Source organism: Muntiacus reevesi, chromosome 1 (assembly GCF_963930625.1).
Source record: "Muntiacus reevesi chromosome 1, mMunRee1.1, whole genome shotgun sequence".
In the NCBI taxonomy this organism is placed as follows: Eukaryota; Metazoa; Chordata; class Mammalia; order Artiodactyla; family Cervidae; genus Muntiacus; species Muntiacus reevesi.
Window position 1 is genome coordinate 137,925,103 of NC_089249.1, and position 23,723 is coordinate 137,948,825.

Here is a 23,723-nt window from a genome sequence, read left to right on the forward strand (position 1 = left end):
CAAGGGACTCTCAAGAGTCTTCTTCAACACCACAATTCAAAAGCATCAATTTTTCGGTGCTCAGCTTTCTTCACAGTCCAACTCTCTCATCCATACATGACCACTGGAAAAACCATAGCCTTGACCAGACGGACCTTTGTCAGCAAAGTAATATCTCTGCTTTTTAATATGCTATCTAGGTTGGTCATAACTTTCCTTCCAAGGAGTAAGCATCTTTTAATTTCAAGGCTGCAGTCACTATCTGCAGTGATTTTGGAGCCCCTCAAAATAAAGTCTGACACTGTTTCCATTGTATCCCCATCTCTTTCCCATGAGGTGATGGGACCAGATGCCATGATCTTAGTTTTCTGAATGTTAAGCTTTAAGCCAACTTTTTCACTCTCCTCTTTCACTTTCTTCAAGAAGCTTTTTAGTTCCTCCTCACTCTCTGCCATAAGGGTGGTGTCATCTGCATATCTGAGGTTATTGATATTTCTCCCAGCAATCTTGATTCCAGCTTGTGCTTCTTCCAGCCCAGCGTTTCTCATGATGTACTCTGCGTATAAGTTAAATAAGCAGGGTGACAATATACAGCCTTGACGTACTCCTTTTCCTATTTGGAACCAGTCTGTTGTGTTATAGTTACTTACAATTATAAATGAGAGATAAAACACTAGTATTTGCTACTTTGTCCCAGTAGGAGTCTCTCAAAATATTGCATGCTACTGTGAATAGATTGCTATCAACATGCTAGTAACAATGTGCATGTTAAAGTTCTTTGCATTTTGCAAAACAACTTCAAGTCCATTGTCGCATTATATACCCTTACAATGATCCCATGAGACAGGTGGGGCAAGAAGTATTATTACCATAATCTTTATTTTCCAGATGATATGTGCATGCATGCTCAGTAGCACAGTCATGTCTGACTCTGAGACCCTGTGGACTGTAGTCTTCGAGGCTCCTCTGTCCATGGGATTTTCAGGCAAGAATACTGGAGTGGGTTACCATTTCCTCCTCCAGGGATCTTCCTGACCCAAGGATTGAACCCTGTCTACTGTGTCTCCTGCATGGGCAGGTGGGTTCTTCTCTGCCGAGCCACCTAGGAAGCCCTCTAGATGATATAATTAAGGCTTAAAGAGATGGTATCATTTGCCAAAGACCATATATCTGGTAACTTGAACTTCACCTAGAGACCTGAACTTAAACCCAAAGCTTTGAGCAGCTCTTATACATTTTCCACTATTGTGTAGTCAATGGTTCATGTCTATATGGTTTGCCGAGGTCTTAGACACCAAAACATACAGCAATCTTGATTCCAGCTTGTGCTTCCTCCAGCCCAGCATTTCTCATGGTGTACTCTGCATATAAGTTAAAAAGGGTATGTATTCTTCTGTAATTATGGTTTTATCTCCAAATAATAATGCTTCTAGCAGTTTTTCTCAGTTTTTATCCCCTGCGGTTAGACCTGCCATATGGACCCCGTTTGCTGGGAGCAATCTCCTCGCTCCTCCCTCCTCTTCAGTGTGTTAGCTCTTCACTCACACTTCAGATCTCAGTTCATACCTCATACTCTCAGGAGAAACACTTTGGAGCTCCTGCCTATAGGACCTGCCACCCAGCCAGGCTAAATCTGCTCCAAATATCTTGAATGTGAAGGGGAATGTGCAGGGCCAGAGAGGGAGGGGAATGAGGAGAAGAGAGACCTGTGGGTTCATGGAGCAGCAGGGGCCAATGTCCTACTTCTGTCAAATACTGTTCAGGAAGCAGTAAGATCTAGGAGGGGTCATAGGCAACCTCAGAAAACCATTCTCCATGGGATGAATGATGTGCAGGAACAGCAAACAAGCACTGGAACTGAAAAACCAGCAGCAGAGGATGATTAATGAGCCTTCAAGAAGCAGCACTTTGATGATAGATGGGCCTTGGCATAGAGTAAGATGCTAGAATTTTGTCCTGGAAATGGAATAAAACCAACTCTGAGAGATAGTAACATTAACTTTTTTTGGTGTGTTGTTTATTTCTGCCAGGTGAGTGAAATGAAGACTTGAAGTTAGAAACTGAATTATAGAAAACATATTCCTTGGATTCCTGAATTTCTGAGTTGAGATTCATACCTGCTGTGCTAAATATTTCTGTGGTCATTTGCATGGGGTCTGCTTCCTCCCTAGACTGTTAACTCCTTGAGAACAAGAACTATGTGTTTTGCTCACTACGCTATGTTCAACACCTAGAACAGCACCTCCACAGAGAAATTATTACCACAAATATTTGCTGAGTAAATGAATTATCACATTAATGTAAGAAGTGTTGGCCATGCTTTCCCTATATTATAACATGATCTAATATCTTAAATATGACTTCTTCAACATCCTAACAAAATGTCTTAATATCACAGAGGATAAAAACATTTTAATGGTGGAAAACTTATAAAATGAGCCTTGAAAGTTGCTAAAGATAGATCAAAGGTCTTTTTTGTCTACAACAAGATAAAATCCATTTTCCCCCTTAAGACAAAAGGTATAAACAAATCTGTGATAACTTTCTTTGGGTGGGCATTACTGCTGCTTTTTGTGAGATTGTATTCTTGCTGACAATTTGGAGCAGTTTTCCTTCAGAGTAAAGCACTTAGCAAGGTACCCGGTATGAAGTTGGTCCTCAGAAGTAGTCGTTCTCACTTCAGTGATCCCAGACCACATCCCCACTTTTTGCTCTAAGAACCCCTTTGCCCTTAGCAGCTGACTGGGTCCTTGCCAAGGCCCAACTCCGCCTGCTGGAAATACAGATTGTGCTTATGACCTCATTTGTTCCTTAATACAACATCTGGGCTTCATGTCTTGTTTGTTCAGGATATAGTACAATGTTCAAATCCACCCTCAGATCCATAGAACATTTACTAGGCTATTAGTCTTCATTTGCTTAGGTTGGCTTACCCAGTTGGTAATAAAACTAAAAGGCTAACAATTTACATGAAACTAGTCCTGGGTTAAATAAAAAGCAGAACATGCTCATTAAATTGGAACATTTAAAAACATGGTTATTAATCTTATAAAATGAGCATTGCTTTTTAAAAACTTGAGACATTTAGGTATCATTGGTAATATCTCATGAAAAATGTACTCTCTCCTTGTCTGTATGTTCTTTGGATAAGCCAGCTGTTAAGAGATATGATGCCGTTATACCAGGAAGAACAAATGATCCCAAGACACTTTAGGGACCTTTCATCATAACTCATTAATAATAGTTTTAGAGAATTTTCTAAATTATTATACATATCTGATGATTGCTTTAACAATTTCTAAGAGCCGAAAATGACAATGCAAACATAAAAAGAATAAAAATTCTGTCAATACAAAATGAAGCATTATATATTACTGTTTCTGATATCACTAATAAAAATATTTTTACCTGCTCATTTAATTCTCACTGATAGGGCATTTTAAAAATCACTAAAATGAATGGTAAAATTTTATCCATAATATTATGCAGAGTTATCTAGATAAATGGTATTTCAATATTGGTACTACAGATACTTGTAGAGTAGCAGTTAACCAGTTTTAAAGAGGGGAAGAGAAGGAGTTTTACATGAAGAAAATAGTATGTGAAAGGCCTAGAAAGTTAGAGAACACAAACTTTTCCAAAAACTCAGATATTTGCTATAGGTGGACCATTTACAATTTTAGGGTATCAAAGACCTATACAAGTACTGCCAGATCATAAATGTCTTGTAGGCCATGTGAAGGGAATTTTTACTTTTTATTGAGGAAAACAGGAAATCATTGAACAATTTTCAATGTGGGTAATAATCGTGTTCTGGAAAGATCATTCTGGCAGCAGTATAGAGAACAGATTGATGAAGGATGTGAGGCCAAGTTCGAGGCCATTGCCGTAATCTAAATGGAAGTAGATTAGAAGTCTGATAAAATGTGGTCCACTGGAGAAGGGAATGGCAAACCAGTATTCTTGCCTTGAGAACCCCATGAAAAGTATGAAAATGCAAAAGGATAGAACACTGAAAGATGAACTCCCCAAATCTATAAGTGCCCAATATGCTACTGGAGATCAGTGGAGAAATAATTCCAGAAAGAATGAAGAGACAGAACCAAGGCAAAAACAACACCCAATTATGGATATGTCTGGGGATGGTAGTAAACTCCAATGCTGTAAAGAACAATATTTCATAGGAACCTGGAATGTTAGGTCCATGAATCAAGGCAAATTGAAAGTGGTCAAACAGGAGATGGCAAGAATGAATGTCAACATTTTAGAATCAGCAAACTAAAATGGACTGGAATGGGTGAATTTAACTCAGATGACCATTATGTCTACTATTGTGGGCAAGAATCCCTTAGAAGAAATGGAGTAGTCATAATATTCAACAAAAGAGTCTGAAATGCAGTACTTGGATGCAATCTCAAAAACAACAGAATGATCTGTCTTTGTTTCCAAGGCAAACCATTCCATATCACAGTAGTCCAAGTCTATGCCCCAAACAGTAAAGCTGAAGAAGCTGAAGTTGAATGATTCTTGAAGACCTACAAGAGCTTCTAGAACTAACACCTAAAAAAGATGTCCTTTTCATTATAGGAGACTGGAATGCAAAAGTAGGAAGTCAAGAAATACCTGGAGTAACAGGCAAATTTGGCCTTGGATTACAGAATGAAGTAGGGCAAAGGATAATAGAGTTTTGCCAAGAGAATGCACTGGTCATAGCAAACACCCTCTTCCAACAACAGAAGGGAAGACTCTACACATGGACATCACCAGATGATCAATAGTGAAATCAGATTGATTATATTCTTTGCAGCCAAAGATGGAGAAGCTCTATACAGTCAGCAAAAACAAGACTGGACGCTGACTGTGGCTGAGACCGTGAACTCCTTAATGCCAAATTCAGACTTAAACTGAAGAAAGTAGGGGAAAACACTAGACCATTTAGGTATGACCTAAATCAAATCCCTTACTATACAGTGGAAGTGAGAAGTAGATTCAAGGGATTAGATCTGATACACAGAATGCCTGAAGAATTATGGATGGAGGTTCATGACATTGTACAGGAGGCAATGGTGAAGACCATTCCCAAGAAAAAGAAATGCAAAAAGGCAAAATGGTTGTCTGGGGAGGCCCTACAAATAGTGAAAAGAAGAGATGTGAAAGGCAAAGGAGAAAAGGAAAGATATTCCCATTTGAATGCAGAGTTCCAAAGAATAGCAAGGAGAGATAAGAAAGCCTTCCTCAGTGATCAGTGCAAAGAAATAGAGGAAGACAATAGAATGGGATAGACTAGAGATCTCTCCAAGAAAATTAGAGATACCAAGGGAATATTTTGTGTAGATGAGCACAATAAAGGACAGAAATAGTATGGACCTAACAGAAGCAGAAGATATTAAGAAGAGGTGGCAAGAATACACAGAAGAACTATACAAAAAAGATCTTCATGACCCAGATAATCATGATGGTGTGATTCTAGGATGGCCAGACATCCTGGAATGTGAAGTCAAGTGGGCCTTAGGAAGCATCACTATGAACAAAGCTAGTAGAGGTGATGGAATTCCAGTTGAGCTATTTCAAATCCTGGAAGATGGTGTTGTGAAAGTGCTGCATTCAATATGCCAGCAAATTTGGAAAACTCAGCAGTGGCCACAGGATTGGAAAAGGTCAGTTTTCATTCCAATCCCCAAGAAAGGCAATGCCAAAGAATGTTCAAACTACTGCACAATTGTACTCATCTCACATGTTAGCAAAGTAATGCTCAAAATTCTCCAAGCCAGGGTTCAACAGTATGTGAACCATGAACTTTCAGATGTTCAAGATGGTTTTAGAAAAGACAGAGGAACCAGAGATCAAATTGCTAACATCTGTTGGATCATCGAGAAAGCAACAGAGTTCCAGAAAAACATCTACTTCTGCTTTATTGACTTATTCCAAAGACTTTGACTGTATGGATCACCACAAACTGTGGAAAATTTTTAAAGAGATGGGAATACCAGACCACCTGACCTGCCTCTTGAGAAACCTGTATGCAGGTCAGGAAGCAACAGTTAGAACTGGACATGGAACAACAGACTGGTTCCAAATAGGAAAAGGATATTGTCAAGGCAGTATATTGTCACCCTGCTTATTTAACTTATATGCAGAGTACATCATGAGGAATGCTGGGCTGGAGGAAGCACAAGCTGGAATCAAGATTGCCGGGAGAAATATCAGTATTCTCAGTATGCAGGTGACACCACTTATGGCAGAAAATGAGGAAGAACTAAAGAGCCTCTTGATGAAAGTGAAAGAGGAGAGTGAAAAAGTTGGTTTAAAACTCAACATTGAGAAAACTAAGATCATGGCATCTGTTTCATCACTTCATGGCAAATAGATGGGGAAACAGTGGAAACAGTGACAGACTTTTTATTTTGGGGGGCTCCAAAATCACTACAGATGGTGACTGTTGCCTTGAAATTAAAAGATGCTTGCTCCTTGGAAGAAAAGCCATGACCAACCTATACAGAATATTAAAAAGCAGAGACATTACTTTGCCAACAAAGGTCCACCTTGTCAAAGCTTTGGTTTTTCCAGTAGTCATGTATGAATGTGAGAGTTGGACTAGGCAGAAAGCTGAGTGCCGAAGAACTGATGCTTTTGAATTGTGGTATTGGAGAAGACTTCTGAGAATTCCTTGGACTGCAAGGAGATCCAACCAGTCCATCCTAAAGGAAATCAGTCCTGAATATTCATTGGAAGGATTGATGTTGAAGCTGAAACTCCAATATTTTGGCCACCTGATGCAAAGAGCTGACTCATTGGAAAAGACCCTGATGCTGGGAAAGATTGAAGGTGGGAGAAGGGGACGACAGAGGATGAGATGGTTTGATGGCATCATCGACTCAACAGGCATGAGTTTGAGTGAACTCTGGGAGATGGGATAGGGAGGTCAGGTATGCTGCAGTCCATGGGGTTGCAAAGAGTTGGACACGAATGAGCAACTGAACTGAACTGAAAGGAAGTTTAGATAGTGGCAGAGGGGATATTCAGCAGTAGGTGGACCAGAGGGACATTTAGAAGGTAGAAGTAATGAGACTTTGTGATTTAATGGATGTGTGTGTGTGCAGGAGGATTCAGTCAGTGAAGAGTGAGGGAGCATGAGGACTTTTGAATAACCCATGAAAATATTTGAGTGTATAGTGGTGCCATTTGATGAAAACACCCTTTGGAAGCAGTAGGTAGGAATATTAGCCAAGGAGTAGCAGCACTAACTCTGTGTTAAAAAATGATAAAAATAAGTTAGTGTTTGCTAATGAATTTATACAGTGATCTCATAATCATCATTACCACAATGCAACTTTGTATGGTATGCTTCATAATTTGTCAGTATATAATTAACATTACTTCATTTGATGCTGTGATGTTTTTCCATTTACAAATTAGAAAATGTAATACAGGTTAAATTACTTTCTCAAGCTCTCAACTAGAAACTAGAGTGGCAATGATAAAACTTGAGCATTCTAACACCAAGATCATTATGGTATTGTATGACACTATTTGGTAGAATTATTATGGTTAGCATCAGTGATCAATTTATTAAAAAATCTCTTTGTGGTAGAGACTCTTGATCAGTGCTCTTTCACATTTTAATCCTGAAAACTAGCCTAGTGAAGTCAGCAGTGTTATCTACATTTTACAAATGAAGAAACTGAGATTCAGAGTCATATGTATTTCCTGAGGTCACATAGATATAAAATGACAGAACTGAGATAAAATTTCCCATATCTAATGCTACAGACAGTACTTACAACTTTTAAGCCAGTCTGCCCCCCAAACCATCCATTAGGCATTCTTCTCGCCACAGTTCCTTTATAAGCAGTATATAGGTGAAAAATTTACTTAATTCACTGTCTAGTTGCTAATTTGAAATTTTGGGTCATGTTAACTGTGGACCTTCATGTTATTGATAATTTTGAGCATGTGATAATTAAAGCCAATTATTAAGGCCAAATAATTCATCTTACTTTGTTAATGTTGCTGCAATCAATAATTACCAAATATCAGTGGCTTTAAATAATAAGGATTTATTTCTCGTTCATATTACCTGTTCATTACAGGTTAGCACGTGGCCCTGTTCCATATTGTTCTGACTCAGAGACCAGATTGCATCATCAGGATTGCTGCTGGTCACCCAGACAGGAGGAGAGTGGTAGAACTGGGGAACGTGCAGTGACCCTTAAATGCCAGCGAGAGGTGACATGTCACTTCCACTCACATTTTATTTGCTAAACTATGTCTCGTGGCCACAAATAAGTTTAAAGTTTAGAGAAATATAATCCTACCATTTGCTTGGAACTAGAGACATGTCTTGGGGAAGGAAATGGCAAGCCCTCCAATATTCTTGCCTGGAGAATCCCATGGACAGAGGAGCCTGGCGTGCCACAGTCCATGGGGTCGCACAGAGTCGGACACGACTGAAGCACCATAGCACAGAGACATATCTACTCTAGTAATTCATGACTATCCCAGATATTAATCAATTTCACAGTGAAAGTTTCTAGAGCCAAATAAGTTTGTGAAACATTGAGTTAAACAAAGTTGAAGAAGTTTCCTAACTACAAGTCTTGTTTGAGCCCTGACTATATTAGTAAGCTTTACTGATCTTCAGGAAAGGGACTATTGGGATGGGGTACTTTTTCTCCAAAGATCATCTGCAAAGACTCAAGTCCTGAAGACAACCCTTTAGGAAAGAGTACTCTAAGCTTCTGCCTTTTTAGAACTTCTTTCTAAAGAGGAAATAAGTGGAAAAGAAGAGTGGAAAGAAGGAAAGAGAAGAATAAAAGAAAGGGAAAAAAGACTGCAAATTTATGGATAAACTTTGAGATTGAGAGTTATGCATAAAAGACCCCAAATTTTTTAGCTAGTTGTGACACAAAATTACATGTTCTAATCTCTTGCATAGGAATTGTTAATTTACATGAGTATATGTTAAGCATCATATATCATGCTAGATGCTTCACTTATGTCAGTTTGTACGATCTTCAAGAAAATATAAAATGCAGATTATTATCTCCTCACAGATGAGGAAACTAAAGCTCAGAGAAGCCATTACACAATCAAAGCCATGCAGATAGTAACGAGTTACAGACTAGATGAGGAGAAAAAGTTGTGTTAACCTCCCAGCAAAATGGAGTAAGGGCTCCAGTTAGAGGTATAAGCAACAAACTGTTGTTGATCAAGAGATTAGAAAGATTAATTTTTATTTGGGTTGTCTCCTCTCTGATTGGATCTCAAAGGGTGTGAAAGGAGTCATATTTGGGCATCTGAATGGAGAGCCTTAAATGCCAGACTATATTTTATTCTCCAGGTAATGCTGAGCCACTGAACGTTTTTGGGGTGGGAGTAACAGAATCAGCCAATTATAGCAAGACTTTGAATTTCAAGTTCAAAAGAGTTCTTTAAGTAATTCAATCCTACTCTGTCAACTCACAAACGGGGAAAACAAAGTAAGCCCCTGAGTTTGAGGCTCTGCAGCTGGGGCTTTCATTCTTGGCAGTAGCTTTTTTATCTGGATAATTGACATGGCTGGTTAGCTTGCCTGCATTTGGTCACAGGCTGAGTTCAGGTCTTGTGGACCTCTCATCTTCATCCCAGATTAGCAAGAGTCCTGATGAGGTCTTTAGGGCTGGCAAAAGAGGAGACTATTTTGAGCCTTAGGAGATCAAGTAAGGGTGATAGCAGAGTTCAGCGAAAACAGAGTATATCCAACATCTAGGGTAGGGGTCATTTCTTGACTGAATAATTTTCTCTTGGGTTTTGCAGAAGCATAGCCCATAGCCACCGATTTACTGATTTACAGCTTTACTGCAGTGCTTGTGAAAACTAGCTTTATCAAGTTGGGCAGTATAAGTCTCCAGAGAAAGGAAAACATTGGGAATACATGGCTGGATAATTGCTGATATGAGTGTGCTAGACTTGGTCCTGCAGATGCCCCTCTGGAGTTGACAAATGACACAGAGTAGCCTGCAGTTTTGCCCCATTAAAGATAAGATAGCTCTGTTTGATGTCAAAAACCATCCCTACAACTTTGGTGATTTTCTTAGCAAATAAGCACTCTACCTCTCAGCTGTGCACACCAGAAACCCAAGTACAACTTACGGCTGCTCTCTCCCTTACCTCTGTTGCCCAGTCAGTACCAAACCCTTCAGTTATCTAATTATCTTTTTGCCCCATCCTCTCTACCAGGACCTTAGTTTAGGATACCATTATATCTCAATTATATATCTAAGTTATTGCAAAAGCCTTTTTCTGTTTCCCCTGCCTCACATATTGTCTCCCTTAACCCATTACTTATACCACAGCCAGACAGACAAAGAAAGCCTCACTTCTTTGAAACAGCTTTCTATTTTTCAGAATCAGAGATGCGTCCAATGGCAGCATGGATTTGTTTGTTATGTTCTCTAGCTTCTCTACAGAAGAATGGTGATGTCACAAATATTATGGGTGAATTGATCTTAATCCACAGGCTCAAGTGATTTTTTCAACTATCACAAAGACTGGAGAAGGAAATGGCAACCCAATCCAATATTCTTACCTGGAGAATCCAATGGACAGAGGAGTCTGGTGGGCTACAGTCGATGGGTTTGCAAGAGTCAGACACAACTTAGTGACTAAACTACCACCATTACAAAGACTCAACAAAATCAACTAAATAAATATTTGTCCAAATTCCTAAAAAAAGAGACAATAATTCTTTAATATCTCAAATTCTAGAATTTTCAGTGTAGGTAAAAGCTTTGTAAGAGGTAGTGCTTTCAGAGGATTACTGGAAGAGAAATTTCATTATTTAGCTGTTTGAGATTATGAATTCAGTTTTCTATTATAAAAACATGTGGTGATAAAGGCATACCTAAGCCATAGGGTGAAGGATAGCAAGGAAGATTCTAGTCAGAGAAACACTCCTGAATTCTAAAGGAGCATTATCTTTCTACTTTGGATGATAAGAGAAGCAGACAATCAATAATTATTGACTGTTTATTTTGTCAAGCAGAAGACATATTATCTCATTAGCTCTAGGAAGTAGTCACTGTCATCAATGCAATATTACAGTGAAGGATGTGTGGAGATGTTAAATATATTGATTAAGATTCTAGATCTGGCAAGTGGGAAAGCAGAATTCAAGCTCAAAACACGAGAACCTGAATTCTTAAGTGTGCATTCTCATTGCTTTGAAATAGATGGTGCTTTCAATACTTACAAAAACCCTTATGAGATAGGTTTTCCCATTCTATAGACATGATTGTGCTTGATTGCTCAGTCGTGTCTGACTCTTTGCGACCCTTAGGACTGTAGCCCACTAGGCTCCTCTGTCCATGGGAATTCTCCAGGCAAGAATACTGGAGTGGGTTGCCATGCCCTCCTCCAGGGGATCGTCCCAACCCAGGGATCAGCCAGGTCTCCCACATTGCAGGTGGATTCTTTACTGTCCTTCTTCAGGGAATCTTCCCTACCCAGGAATTGAACCTGGGTCTCCTGCATGGCAGGCAGGTTCTTTACCAACTGAGTTACCAGGGAAGCCCCTATAGACATGATTATTGAGGCTTAAAATGTTTAAAACTTGCCCTATGTCACTCAGTAAGGAGTAAGGCTGACATTGAAACTCAGACTTGCTACTCTTAAAGTCCATGTGTTTTCCATGATGTCTTCCAAGTGTCCTGTTGTCTCATGAACGCAGCTAAATAGTAAGTGATGCTGTTCAGAAGTGACTGAATAACTAGCAATAATCATAAAAACTCAATTTCAAAACTTCATGGTATCACCCATGTGCTTAGCAAATATCGTTAAAGTGAGGTATTGACCAATAAAATGGCAGCAAAGTTCATATAAATTGGCCAAGAGTGGGAGGGCAACTTCAGAACTTGGTTTGACAATATTCACCATATCAGACTCTCATTCAGTCCTCAGCAAAATGAGGGGTTTCATTTTTATGTTATTTATCTTATCTGTTATGCTTGCCATTTCAGAAGCAAGGAGTGAAGGATCCAGGAAGCTCTGCGGGTCCGAGTACATACGCACGGTCATCTACATCTGTGCCAGCTCCAGGTGGAGGCGGCAACTGGGGGCACTCCTGCAGGGTCAGCAAGGTAACATGGATGTGTATGACTTCTTCATTTATTATTATTTTTTGAAGATTTGTCTTAATAACTCTTTCTCTAGTTACTACTAAGCCACATCCACCTCAATCTAGTGAATTAATTATCAAAATAAGCTTAATTTGACTTGGGAAAGAGATGAACTGCTCATTTAAAAAAAATATGACCTTGTATTCCTTAGTCCCCAGCTTGAAATGATTTGACTGCATAACTACTTTGGTGAGCTCAGCACCTATGACAGGTCCTGGTGGCTGAGTAGGGAGAAGTGGGTGACTTCAAGGGCCATGTTGTAGAAGCAAGATTTTCACATTGGGTAATTATAGAATATAATAAGCTGGCATTCAGGCAGCTGCTAAATAAGAATGGGAAGAAGGAACCTAACTTTTATTGAGCACTTATTATGTGCCAGGCAGTTTCATGTGCAACATTTCATCTTCTGATAAGGATCTTTTGAAGTAAGTAATATTACCACTGTTTACAGTTTTACTGAGGACAAAATTGTTCACCCAGCTGATCAGCAGTGTGGTTGGGAAGAAAACCAGGGCTTTCTGACTACAAGAGTCGAGGTATTTTCCTTATTTTCTAGTGTGTTTCAGGTGGCGAGAAGATGGTGGCAGTGTGTGTCGTAATAAATAACGGAACTGTGGAGGTGGTGATGTTTGATAGAGGCCCTAAGGAGTTATGAGGAGTGGGGTGGGAATTCTAGCAGTAATAATTAGCTACTGACGAGAGTAGATATTGTCTCAAGATGATAGTGAACTAGTGTGTTTCAGAAACGGTGAGGCGACTGACTTCACTGTATCTGTTTTCCAACTCAGGTAATTTCAAAGTTGACCATTTTCTACTAACTCTATATTAAAGTGTGAGGTAAATTTTATTTAAGATTTTATTTTAATAATTGTATTTGTTATGTCTTATAATTAAAAGTAAAAGAGGAAAGCATACTTATGTAATAAATGTTGCAACCACATACCTGATAAAAGACTTGACAGGTTTCAATGAGATTTAAAATGATTTTGGTAAGCAAAAAGATTTTGGAAAATGATCTATAGTTTTTGTATTTTGGTGGGCCAATGTCTTGAAAACTTGTGAATCAACCACTCCTACTTTAATAATGAGAGGTTCATAGTTACTAGATGCTAATAAACAATAATGGTTTTTAAACTCAAGAGAACAAGCATAATTTACCTCATTGACTATATTTTAACAATCTCTGGATTAGCAAGTCAAAATACAGTAAAAAAAAAATAAACATTTCAGTATCTGTAAGCCTTGGAACAATGGAATGTATGTCTGTGTAAGGCTATTCCCTTTTAACACCACTGACTTCATAATACTGTTATTTAACCTTTCACAGACATTCAGAGTACTTTCCCATACATGAGATGTTTAATCCACTACTGGCTTACCAATCAGTATTCATTGATCTAAATTTCTTCTGGTGCCTTCCAGTGTGCTAAGGCGCTGATAAGTAAGTCTGGATGAGTTAAAATGAGAGAGGCTTATCCATGGACTCTGGGAACAACATTGATAAAACAGTGGGACCCACTTTTAATTTTCAAATATAGAGATTTAAATCTCCACTTCCTTCCTTACTGATCAGCTTTGTGGAATGAACACAGGGTTATTTTTTGGTTGGTTGTTTTTTGTTGATAACATATAACTAATACCTTTGGAAGCCGCTGGTCACCATGAGGAACAGAAGCCAGGCCCTGACTTGGCTGCTAACCAGTTGAGTGACACTGGCTCTGTCAGTCCTCCTCTCTGCACCCACCTTTCCTCCTCTGTAAAATGAGGAGGGTGGGGATGACTGAGTTCTCCCTAAAATATCTAATCTCTCTGAAGCTCCAGACCAACGTTAGAAGTAAAAGTCATCTTCAGGATTCAATTTCCTTCCAAAAATCCAATGCATTTCCCCCAAAGTAGAAGTTGGTTGCTGCCTTTGTCAGAGCACTCTAAGGAAGTATTTTTTCCCTTCTCTATAGCTGAGAGAGGAAACCACTTCCAGCTGCCAAATGAACAGGAGATTTCTGAGGAAAGAGCAGCTCAAAACCTTCCGAAGATGGATTTCTCAGGGGAGGAAAGTCTTCAGGGTGAACAGCTGCCCACGGAAGGGTTTTGGAGGTCAAAGAAGCATTTGGTGATGTCAAGACAAGACTTACAGACCTCGTGCTGCATTGAAGGCTGTTCCATGTCTGACCTGAGCACTCTTTGTTAGGACGAGAGCAAATCCCTGAGGGTGGCAGAGATGTAGCACATGTTTATTCACAGCGTTTTACTTCCCAGAATAAAACTTACATTGTGTCATTAAACTAATGGCTTTTGGGTAGGCAGTCCTTTCCTAAAAGTTGTGGATGAAACGCTAAAACCACTACAAAGTCTATTTTCTCCCTTTGCCAAGGTAAATGCACTGTTCTTTTCAAATTTTAACTAATCCTTTGAAAATTTAAATGCTGTGCAAAATTGCAATAAAATTGCCATAAACCAAGCTCACTGTGATGTTTCTGTTTTTAAAACAATTTTAAATAACTTTAAAACAGTAAACAAAAATGCTAATGGTAGAAAAACAAAGTAAGCATAAAAAGAAAATAAAAACCAATGATTACGTCATCATTTAGAAATAACTAACCACTCTTTACTTTTGTGTTACTGTATATTATTACTGAAAATTTAAATTTATTCACAGTCAAGTATAAGAATCTAAACAAAGTACATTTTTCAAAAGTTCTTAAGAGTGCTCTATGCATGTTTTCTATTATGCAGCTCTTTAACATTCTACTTGAGAATAGCTGGGTGCATATATGAGTCAAATAGGGTCTATAAACAGCCAAAATCCAGCCTAGATTTTGCCTTCAGCTACTACTGAGATGAAAAGACATGCTGTTCTCATTCTGGGGACTGAAAAAGTAAAACTCAGATAGCCAAATCATTGTGTCACAATTGGATATCTTCACAGATAAAAAGACAAAGTAAATATCATAAAACTATGATTTTATTTCTAACTCTGTCAGCCAGCCACCTCCCCAGTAGATTTTACAACCGTTCGACTCTGTTCATCTGAGGTGCTGCATGTTAAAACTCCAGTCTGTATTTGAAATTTGTGAACTATGTATTGGGCACTTAAATTGTGTGATTGCTTTTTGCAGATAAAAACAACAACAACAACAACAAAACAAACAACTGAGTCTCTCTAGAATTAAGTAAATGTCTCCTAAGTCACACAGCTAGAGTTGATATCACTCATTCAAACTTGGACTGTGCTAAGTCCCTTCAGTAACATCTGACTCTGCAACCTCGTGGACTGTAGCCCTCCAGGCTCCTCTGTCCATGAGTTTCTCCAGGCAAGAATACTAGAGTGGATGGCCATTTCCTACCCCAGGGTATCTTACCAACCCAGGGGCCGAACCCGCATCTTTGTCTCCTGCACTGGCAGGTGGGTTCTTTACCACACATGCTAAGTGCCACTTAGCATGAATCAAGGCAGTCACATTAAACTGCACTGGCAGTTAATTACTCTTTACCACCGGACACTCTCTGTTTGAAGTCAGTTTCACTGAGGAATGTCCTTTGATGAGACAGTAAAAATTAATAATATTGAATCTCAACCCTTGAGTATATGCCCCTTTAATATTCTGGCTGCACGAGAAGACTGCATGAAGCATGTTTCTGGCAGACTGAAGTATGATGATGCCTCAAGGAAAAGCTCGTGTGTAATTGAGTTGTGAGCTTAAAGGTAGCTGCGCTTTCCATGAAGCACCATTTTTAAGAAAAAATAGAGACTGAAAAACTGATTATTTAGATTTGGGTATTGGAAATTAGATGCAATAAGATTTAAAAATGAACAAAGTGAGCCTGTCACTTCAAGGAAAACAACTGATGGTTTTTTTGTTGATGATCAAGTTCAAGCTTATAAGCAATTTTAGAATACTTTTATCTACCACCCTGAGCATCATTGGTATATTAATAGAGTTGATTCTTTGATATTATATAATGATGTGTCAACATTTGGGAGATCTAACTATAACTTGATGAACCAATATTTCCCAAATGATCAATGCATGATACCTCAAAATCATAAAAGGGTAAAAGACCTGCTTAAAGTGTAAAATAAAGATTTATTCTAACTGCACAAAAAATTCACTGATATAGATTTCAGATTTTACATTACATTTAACCCTTAATAAATAGTCACTTGTAAATTTTGGTATAATACCAAAGAAGAACATAAAAATGATCTGAAAATGCTATTAAACTAATCTCCACTTTTGCAACTAAATGTCTATGTGTGGCTGAGTTTTTTCCATGTACGTCAGCCAACATAACACACAGCAGCAGATTAAAAATGTAGAAGCTGATTGAAGCTGTATTTTATAAAGACAGTCATTAGAGACTTGCAAAAATATAACAGTTCAACTCTTCTCAATAAATGTTTTTTGTTTTGTGAAAATATCCATTTTTAAATAAAATATGTTATGTGTTAATATATGGTAAATTTATTTTTATTTTCAAATGAACTATTAAATATTTAAATTTCTTAGTGAAATTCTAATATGAAAAATAGTGATAAATTCAACCCACACAAACAGAAACTCTTGGAAGTTCTTGATAAGTTTTAAAAGTATGAAAGGATTATGAAACCAAAAAAGTGTGAGAATTGCTCTTCCATAATATGTTTTGCCACTAATTTTTCAGGTTCCATCAAGAGATGTTCAGGTTGTTACATTTGCCATGACAAATAAAGATGCAATAAACAGCCTAGTTTATATATCTTTATATACTGACTTTTTCATTTTAATAGGATAGCTTGTCAAGTTGCTTGTGGAAAAATACATGTATTTTCTTCAGCATACTTTTAGTAGTTATTTTTTATTTGTTATGTGCTTATTAGTTATTATAAATGCATCTATTAAGTTTAAATGCATAGAGAAACAAAGAAGAAAGACAGGATCTAGTCTTTTTACTTACATCCTATAGTCCCTTTTTTGGGGATAAAAGGGTAAAAAAATATATCTGTTTAGGGAGTAAATGTCCAGAGAGGTATAAAATACAACAAAGCTCTCACTCTCTTCTATTTGATTCTGAAATAATAGCACAATCCTTATTCAGAATTTCTTATAATTTCTGCCAGAAATAAAAATTATGGTTATACTGAATTTATGTGGTATAGTTACACATGCAGTTAGATAGCTTGCCCTATATCTGTTAATATCATCATCTATCTATATTTCTATCTATAACAGAGACTTTTAGCAATCCATTAAAACCTTCTTCTCTTTCTCTTGGGCACAGATAGATTACATTTTATCAGTCTCTTTTGCAATTTCACGTGGTCACATGACTGAGTTCTAGCTAATTAAATGTGAATAGTAGTGATATGTGCTGTTTCCAAGACTAGTCCACCAAGTCTTTCTCCCTCCCCCTCAATTCAGCAAACAATATGACTTGTTTTATGTCTGATTCTACTTTTAATAGTTGTAAACTATTCTAATACAGTATGTACTAAATCTATCATCCTATTTTACACAGAAAGGAATCACACATACTCATTGTTATGTTTAATACATCTTGGAGCTATTTCAATAACATCCTAGTAGGTGTGGCATGTTTTAAACACATACCAAAAGATTACCACTTAAAAAGTTTGTATTAATTGGTGTTTTTACTAGAAATTTATGAGAGTGACTGTTTCTCTATATTCTCCCCAGTCCATGATGTTACTACACTTGCAAAACTTTGCATTTTTATAGATAAAATATTGAGTATAATTTTTTTGTATATGCATTATCATGACTATGATTGTTTTTAGTATTTATTGGACATTTGTATTTCTTCTTCTGTAAATTAGTCTGTTCATATTCTAGCCCATTTCTCTATATCTATTTATAATAGGTTTATTGTCAAAATTTAAAGCTTTTAATATTAAAGATATTGATTTTTTGACTGCCACCTTAGTAAAATATCCTCCAACCTAAGCCTTTGGTATGCATTGATTTCACTTAGCCTTAGTCTTTCGCATATAATGTCATTGCATACAACGTCTGTCTTTTCTTTTATGTTTTCTGGATTTCCTGTTTAACTTTAGAAGACCTCCCTCACTGTGAGTGAGGTTGTGAAAAAGTCTACTAAGTTATATTCTAATAATTTAATTTTATCCCTTGCATTTAAATTTAATCCATCTTATATTTATTTTTGTACTGTATGAGGTGCTTGCTTTTTTATTTTCTTCAAAATGAACAGAACATTTTTTCCTGCATAATATAGTAGACCAGCCTTTTCCCACAGAAATTTCATTCCATTTTAGTCATATGTTATTTCACATTATATTTGGAGTTAGTGTAGGCCCTTTATTTTGTTCTTTGCTCTATTTATCCTCAAATTAACCCAATATTATTTTTGCAGTAACTTTATAGGAAATTTTACTATCTCTTAAGAAAAGTTGTCCATCATTGTAGATTAAAATTTTTTTCATGGATATTATGAGACATACATTTTTCTATATGAATTTTATAATCCAATTTCCAAAAAGATTGGAATTATATTTTGAATTGTTTTAAAGTTATATTAATATAGAAAACATTTATATTGTAAGATATTAATAATTCCTATCTAAAATATATTACTAAAGTAATATAGTGTTTTATTTCTTTAAAAAATTTTTATTATTAGGTTCTATCTTTTTATATTACTTTTTAATTTTATGTTACCTTTGTATTTGCAATTTTCATTTGCCCCCGTGAATGAGACATTTGCCCCATCTTCTTTTCTAAATGCATGTTACAATACAAAGAAAAAAATCTTGATTTTGTATACTATCTCCAGCCACCTTGTCTAATTATTTTATTAAATTTAATGGTTACATTATAAGTCTATGTTGGGTTTTCTAGGTATTTAATATTATCATCTACTAATTAAAAAAGTTAATTTTGTCTCTTTCAATATTTAAGCTTACTGTTTCATAATCTTGTCTTGTTACATAACTCATTATGCAGAAATTATTTATTGAGAGGATAATGAACAGGCATTGTGTGGGTGCTAAGGAAATACCTATCAATAATACAGATAAAATGTATATTCTTAAGTAAGACAGACACAAGCAAAAGAAATATTAGATAATATTAGATAATGCCAGAGGCTGAAGACAAAGTATAAAAACGGGACAGAAAGGCTTGGAATGAGGATGAGGCCTGAATTTTAGACAGAGTAGCTAGGGAAGGCCTTAATGGAGAGATGATCATTATAAGAATTTTTAATGATGATGATGGTGGTAGACATGTCTTTCATGTTCCTGATTTTACTAGAAATGGTTTCAGCATTCTTTATTCAATATGACATTTGCTATTCAAATATAAATAAAATAATAAACAAATAATAATCTTTACATGTGCATATGTGCATATGTATGTATAGAAATAATATTGTTGATCACTTAAAGAGTTTTATTTTGTTACATAAAGCTTAAGGATTTATTTTGTTATAATTGGCTTCTAAATTTTATCAAATATCTATTTAACTTTATCATTAATATTTTTTCTCTTTTGTTAAGGTGAAGAATTATAGTGATAGCCCTCCTTATGTTGAAATTTCTCAAATCCATATAATCATAGTGTAAGAGTTTTTCAATACTCAGAAGGACTAAATATGTTAATGTTTTATTTAGGATTTTAAAATTTGTGTTCACAAATAAAATTGATCTCTAAGTTTGTCAGTGAAGGTTAACATGGCTTCATAGAATGAAAACATCACCTGTTCCTTAGACATTTGGAAGAAAAATAGCTATAATATGTTTTGCCTGGTGACACTTAAAAATTTTTCTGAAGTATAATACATATACAATAAAGTGTATAACTTTTAAGTACATTTTTGCTTATTTGTACACCTATGAATTCTTGGAACAAATTCAGTTAATAATATATTGTTGATTTTTACACATCATTGAATTTTATTTGCTAAAATTTTGCTTAGTATTTTTGCATGTATTTTCATTTAAAAACTTGTATTTTGCTATAATTTTCTTTTTTGTAATCATAAGTGGTTTTGATATCAGGGTTATGTTAGCCCTATAAAATGAGCTGGAAAAATTTCTTCCTTACTTCCTCTGTCCTTCCTTCCTTCCTTTTCTAATTTCTGAATGTTTTAAGCCTGGTATTTCTCTTTAAATGTTTGGTTACTAGCAAAGTCATCAGGGTGTGGCATTTTCTTTGTAGAAAGATTTAAAATTTCAGACTCAATTTATTTTACAGGTACAGAAATATTAAGATTTTTATGTATTTTTTTCTTGAACAAATTTAGTGATTGTGTTTTTTTAAGGAATTTATCCATTTCGTCTAAGTTGTTGAATTTATTGGCATAAATTCTTCAAAATATCTTATCTTTTTGCTGGAGGACATTTTTTACATGATAAATCTTTACTATTCTAGTTTCCTTTGTAGATATTGACCTTTTCAGATAGTCTTATCATTTTGAGGGTTAAGCTAGGTAGTTAGTCATTACTCAGAATTTCTTCTGGAGTTTGCGTGACAGCAATAACTAGGCTTTCCTTTATAGTATATGTCCTTGGTTTCAGTTAACACACAAATTCTGATCATATTATGAGCATTTATTTGCATTTCAGTGTACATAAACTATAGTACAAGAATTACTGCTTATCACTATTTTCTCTTTCTTCATGATACACAGTTTCTAATCAACAAGTATATTTCAATTGAATGAATAAAATACTCATATATATATTTTAATATTATATATTTATGTTCTATTTCCCCCTTAATCCAGCTTGCTGATAGTTGGGGAGAGAACAATGCTTTTATTTTGTTAGTCTTTTGAAAGAAAATATTTTATTAGCTTTTAACTTTTTATTTCATATTTCATATTTTTGTCTGTAGAAATCTCCCTCCCCTATTTGTCTGTATAAATCTCCCCTTTGTTTTGTTGTGAAATGCTTTCTTAATTACTAACACTGTTTCTTTCCTTTTTTATTCACTAGTGTATGTAAGTCTAAAAATGTACTTCTGAGTATTTCTTCAGCTATAGGTTTGATTATGAAGCATTCACCTCCACTATGTTCTAAATTATTTTCAGTTTTAGTTTTGTCTTCATCTTTGACTCAAGAATCATTTGGAGTGTTTCATGATTTCAAAATAATACAATCTGTTTTAATAGGCAACGATTAATTACTGATTTGTAAATTTAGAAGTTTATGATCAAAGATTAAGGTCTGTAAATTCTCTAATTTTTGGAGTTTATTTAAGTTTTTCTAGGAGCCAAAACAATAAAAAAAAAATGTCCAGGCACAGAATATATAGTTGACAGTGTGAGTATTGGCTGTTAACAGCTCTCAGCTATCCCTTTTTCAGAGAATGGCCCAGCCACACGGGGCCGTCTCACTAAGGAGGTTCTGTGTCCCTCTCTGCCCTCCCTCCGCTACTCAGTCATCAGCAGCGTGTAATGAATGACTGACTGACACAGAGGACAAAGGGCTAAGCCCGTTTTGTCAAAGCAGAACAGCAATGAGGTGCCCCTCCTGCTCCAGGGCTCAGGCTGAACCTAGACTCCAGCCGAGAACACGTTTGTCTGTTGTTTTTCAGTCACTCAGTCACGCCCGACTCTTTGCAACCCCATGTAATTGCAGCATGCCAGCCTTCCCTGTCCTCCACTATCTTTCTGAGATTGCTCAAACTCATGTCCACTGAGTCAGTGATGCCATCCAACCGTCTCATCCTCTGCCTTCCCCTTCTCCTTTTGCTTTCAATCTTTCCAATATCAAGGGGTGTTTGCTTAGCGCCTTCCTTTCCTGTTTTCCTTTCTCTCTTCCTCCTCAAAACATTTCCTCAGTGTTTCAGAGCCTGTTCTGGGGAAGCTAACTGTTTGGAGGGCTGCTGTAATAAGTTGCCCAAGTTGAGAGGCTTATAAAAGCAGGCATTTATTCTCTTGTAGTTCTGGAAGCTGAAGTCTGGGTGAAGGTACCATGAGGGCCTTGCACTTTGAGGTCTCTGAGGGAGCACCTGTTCCAAGTCATTCTTTCAGCTTCCAGTGTTGTCTGCGGTTCTTGACATTTTTTGGCATATAAATACATGACTCCAATTTCTGCTTCTGTTGCCACATGGGGTTCTCCTCTCTGCATGGGGTGAATTGTGACTTTTCTCCTCTTCTTACAAGGACATAATTCCTAAAAGCTAAGGGACCACCTTATTCCAATACACTCTCATGTTAACTTACATTTTAATGATATCTGTGAAGATTTTATTTCCCAATAAGGTCAGATTCACAGGTACCAGAGGCTAGGAATTTAACATATCTTTTGGGGACACAATTCAATCCCAAGCACTGACCTAACATATTAGATGAAAATATGTATTCTCTATTTTAGTGTAAGTCGTTCTCTCTACATGTAACTGCTAAATAAAGTTTTTCAAGAAATTATTAAAATTCTCCATACCTTCATTAGTTTTGCCTTTTTAAAGATTCTATACAATAAATACTAAAATCTCCTAATTTAATCATGATTTATCAGTTTTTTTATTTTTAGGAATTTTTATGTTATATATATGACTGTGATTATTGGGTAGATAAAGATTTGCTGTTGTTAAACCCCCCTTCAATTTCCATCTCTACTAATAAATGTTATTTTTCTTTGTTTCATCTAATACTTCTAAACTTTGAAATCTGCTTTTGCTTATATCAATACTACTTTTCTTATTGTTATTCGATGCACAAAATTTGATGCTTGTAGTGGTAAAGAACCCATCTGCCAAGGCACGAGACGTAAGAGATGCAGGTTCCATCCCTGAGTTGGGAAGATTCTTTGGAGGAGGGCACAGCTACCCACTCCAGCATTCTTGCCTGGAGAACCCCATGGACAGAGGAGTCTGGTGGGCTATGGTCCATAGCGTTGCACAGAGTTGGATGTGATTGAAGCAACTTAGCATGATGATTACCTTCTTTATGAACTATATCCTTTATTATTATGTGAAATTGTATTAGTTAGCTCAGCTTGTCATAACAACATGCCATAGACTGGATGGCTTAAAAACAAAGATTCATTTTCTCATGGTTCTGGTGGCTAGAAGTCTCAGATGAAGGTCTGGCAGGTCAGGTTCTGGTGAGAGCTCTCTTCCCAACTTGCAGGCTGCCATCTTCTCCCTATATCCTCCTATAGCCTTTCCTCAATGTGTGGTCATGAAAAAGGAGACGGAAAGAGAGAGAGAGGAAGAATCATCTCTCTTCCTCTACTTATAAGGCCACTAATTCTATCAGATTAGGTCTCACCCTTTTGATCCCATTTAATCCAATGGTACCCAGCCTTTTTGGCACCGGGAACTGGTTTCATCAGTTCAGTTCAGTTCAGTCCCTCAGTCGTGTCCAACTCTTTGCAACCCCATGGACTGCAGCACGCCAGGCCTCCCTGTCCATCACCAACTCCCAGAGTCCACCCAAACACATGTCCATTGAGTCAGTGATGCCATCCAACCATCTCATCCTCTGTTGTCCCCTTCTCCTCCTGCCTTCAATCTTTCCCAGCATCAGGGTCTTTTCCAATGAGTCAGCTCTTTGCATCAGGTCGCCAAAGTTTTGGAGTTTCAGTTTCAGCCTCAGTCCTTCCAATGAATATTCAGGACTGAT

At 36.8% G+C, this 23,723-nt stretch overlaps 1 protein-coding gene and 1 non-coding gene across 2 annotated transcripts; one reads left to right on the forward strand and one right to left on the reverse strand.

Annotated features, from left to right (window-relative positions):
• Positions 1–11,454: 11,454 nt before the first annotated feature.
• TRNAG-GCC (transfer RNA glycine (anticodon GCC)) lies at positions 11,455–11,526 on the reverse strand. Its single transcript has one exon. It is a non-coding gene; the product is annotated as a tRNA-Gly (tRNA).
• Positions 11,527–11,920: 394 nt separating this feature from the next.
• INSL5 (insulin like 5) lies at positions 11,921–14,322 on the forward strand. The gene is made up of 2 exons (XM_065928543.1): positions 11,921–12,095; positions 14,090–14,322. The coding sequence occupies exons 1-2, from the start codon at positions 11,921–11,923 to the stop codon at positions 14,320–14,322; spliced, it is 408 nt and encodes a 135-aa protein (XP_065784615.1).
• The last annotated feature ends 9,401 nt before the right edge of the window (positions 14,323–23,723 follow it).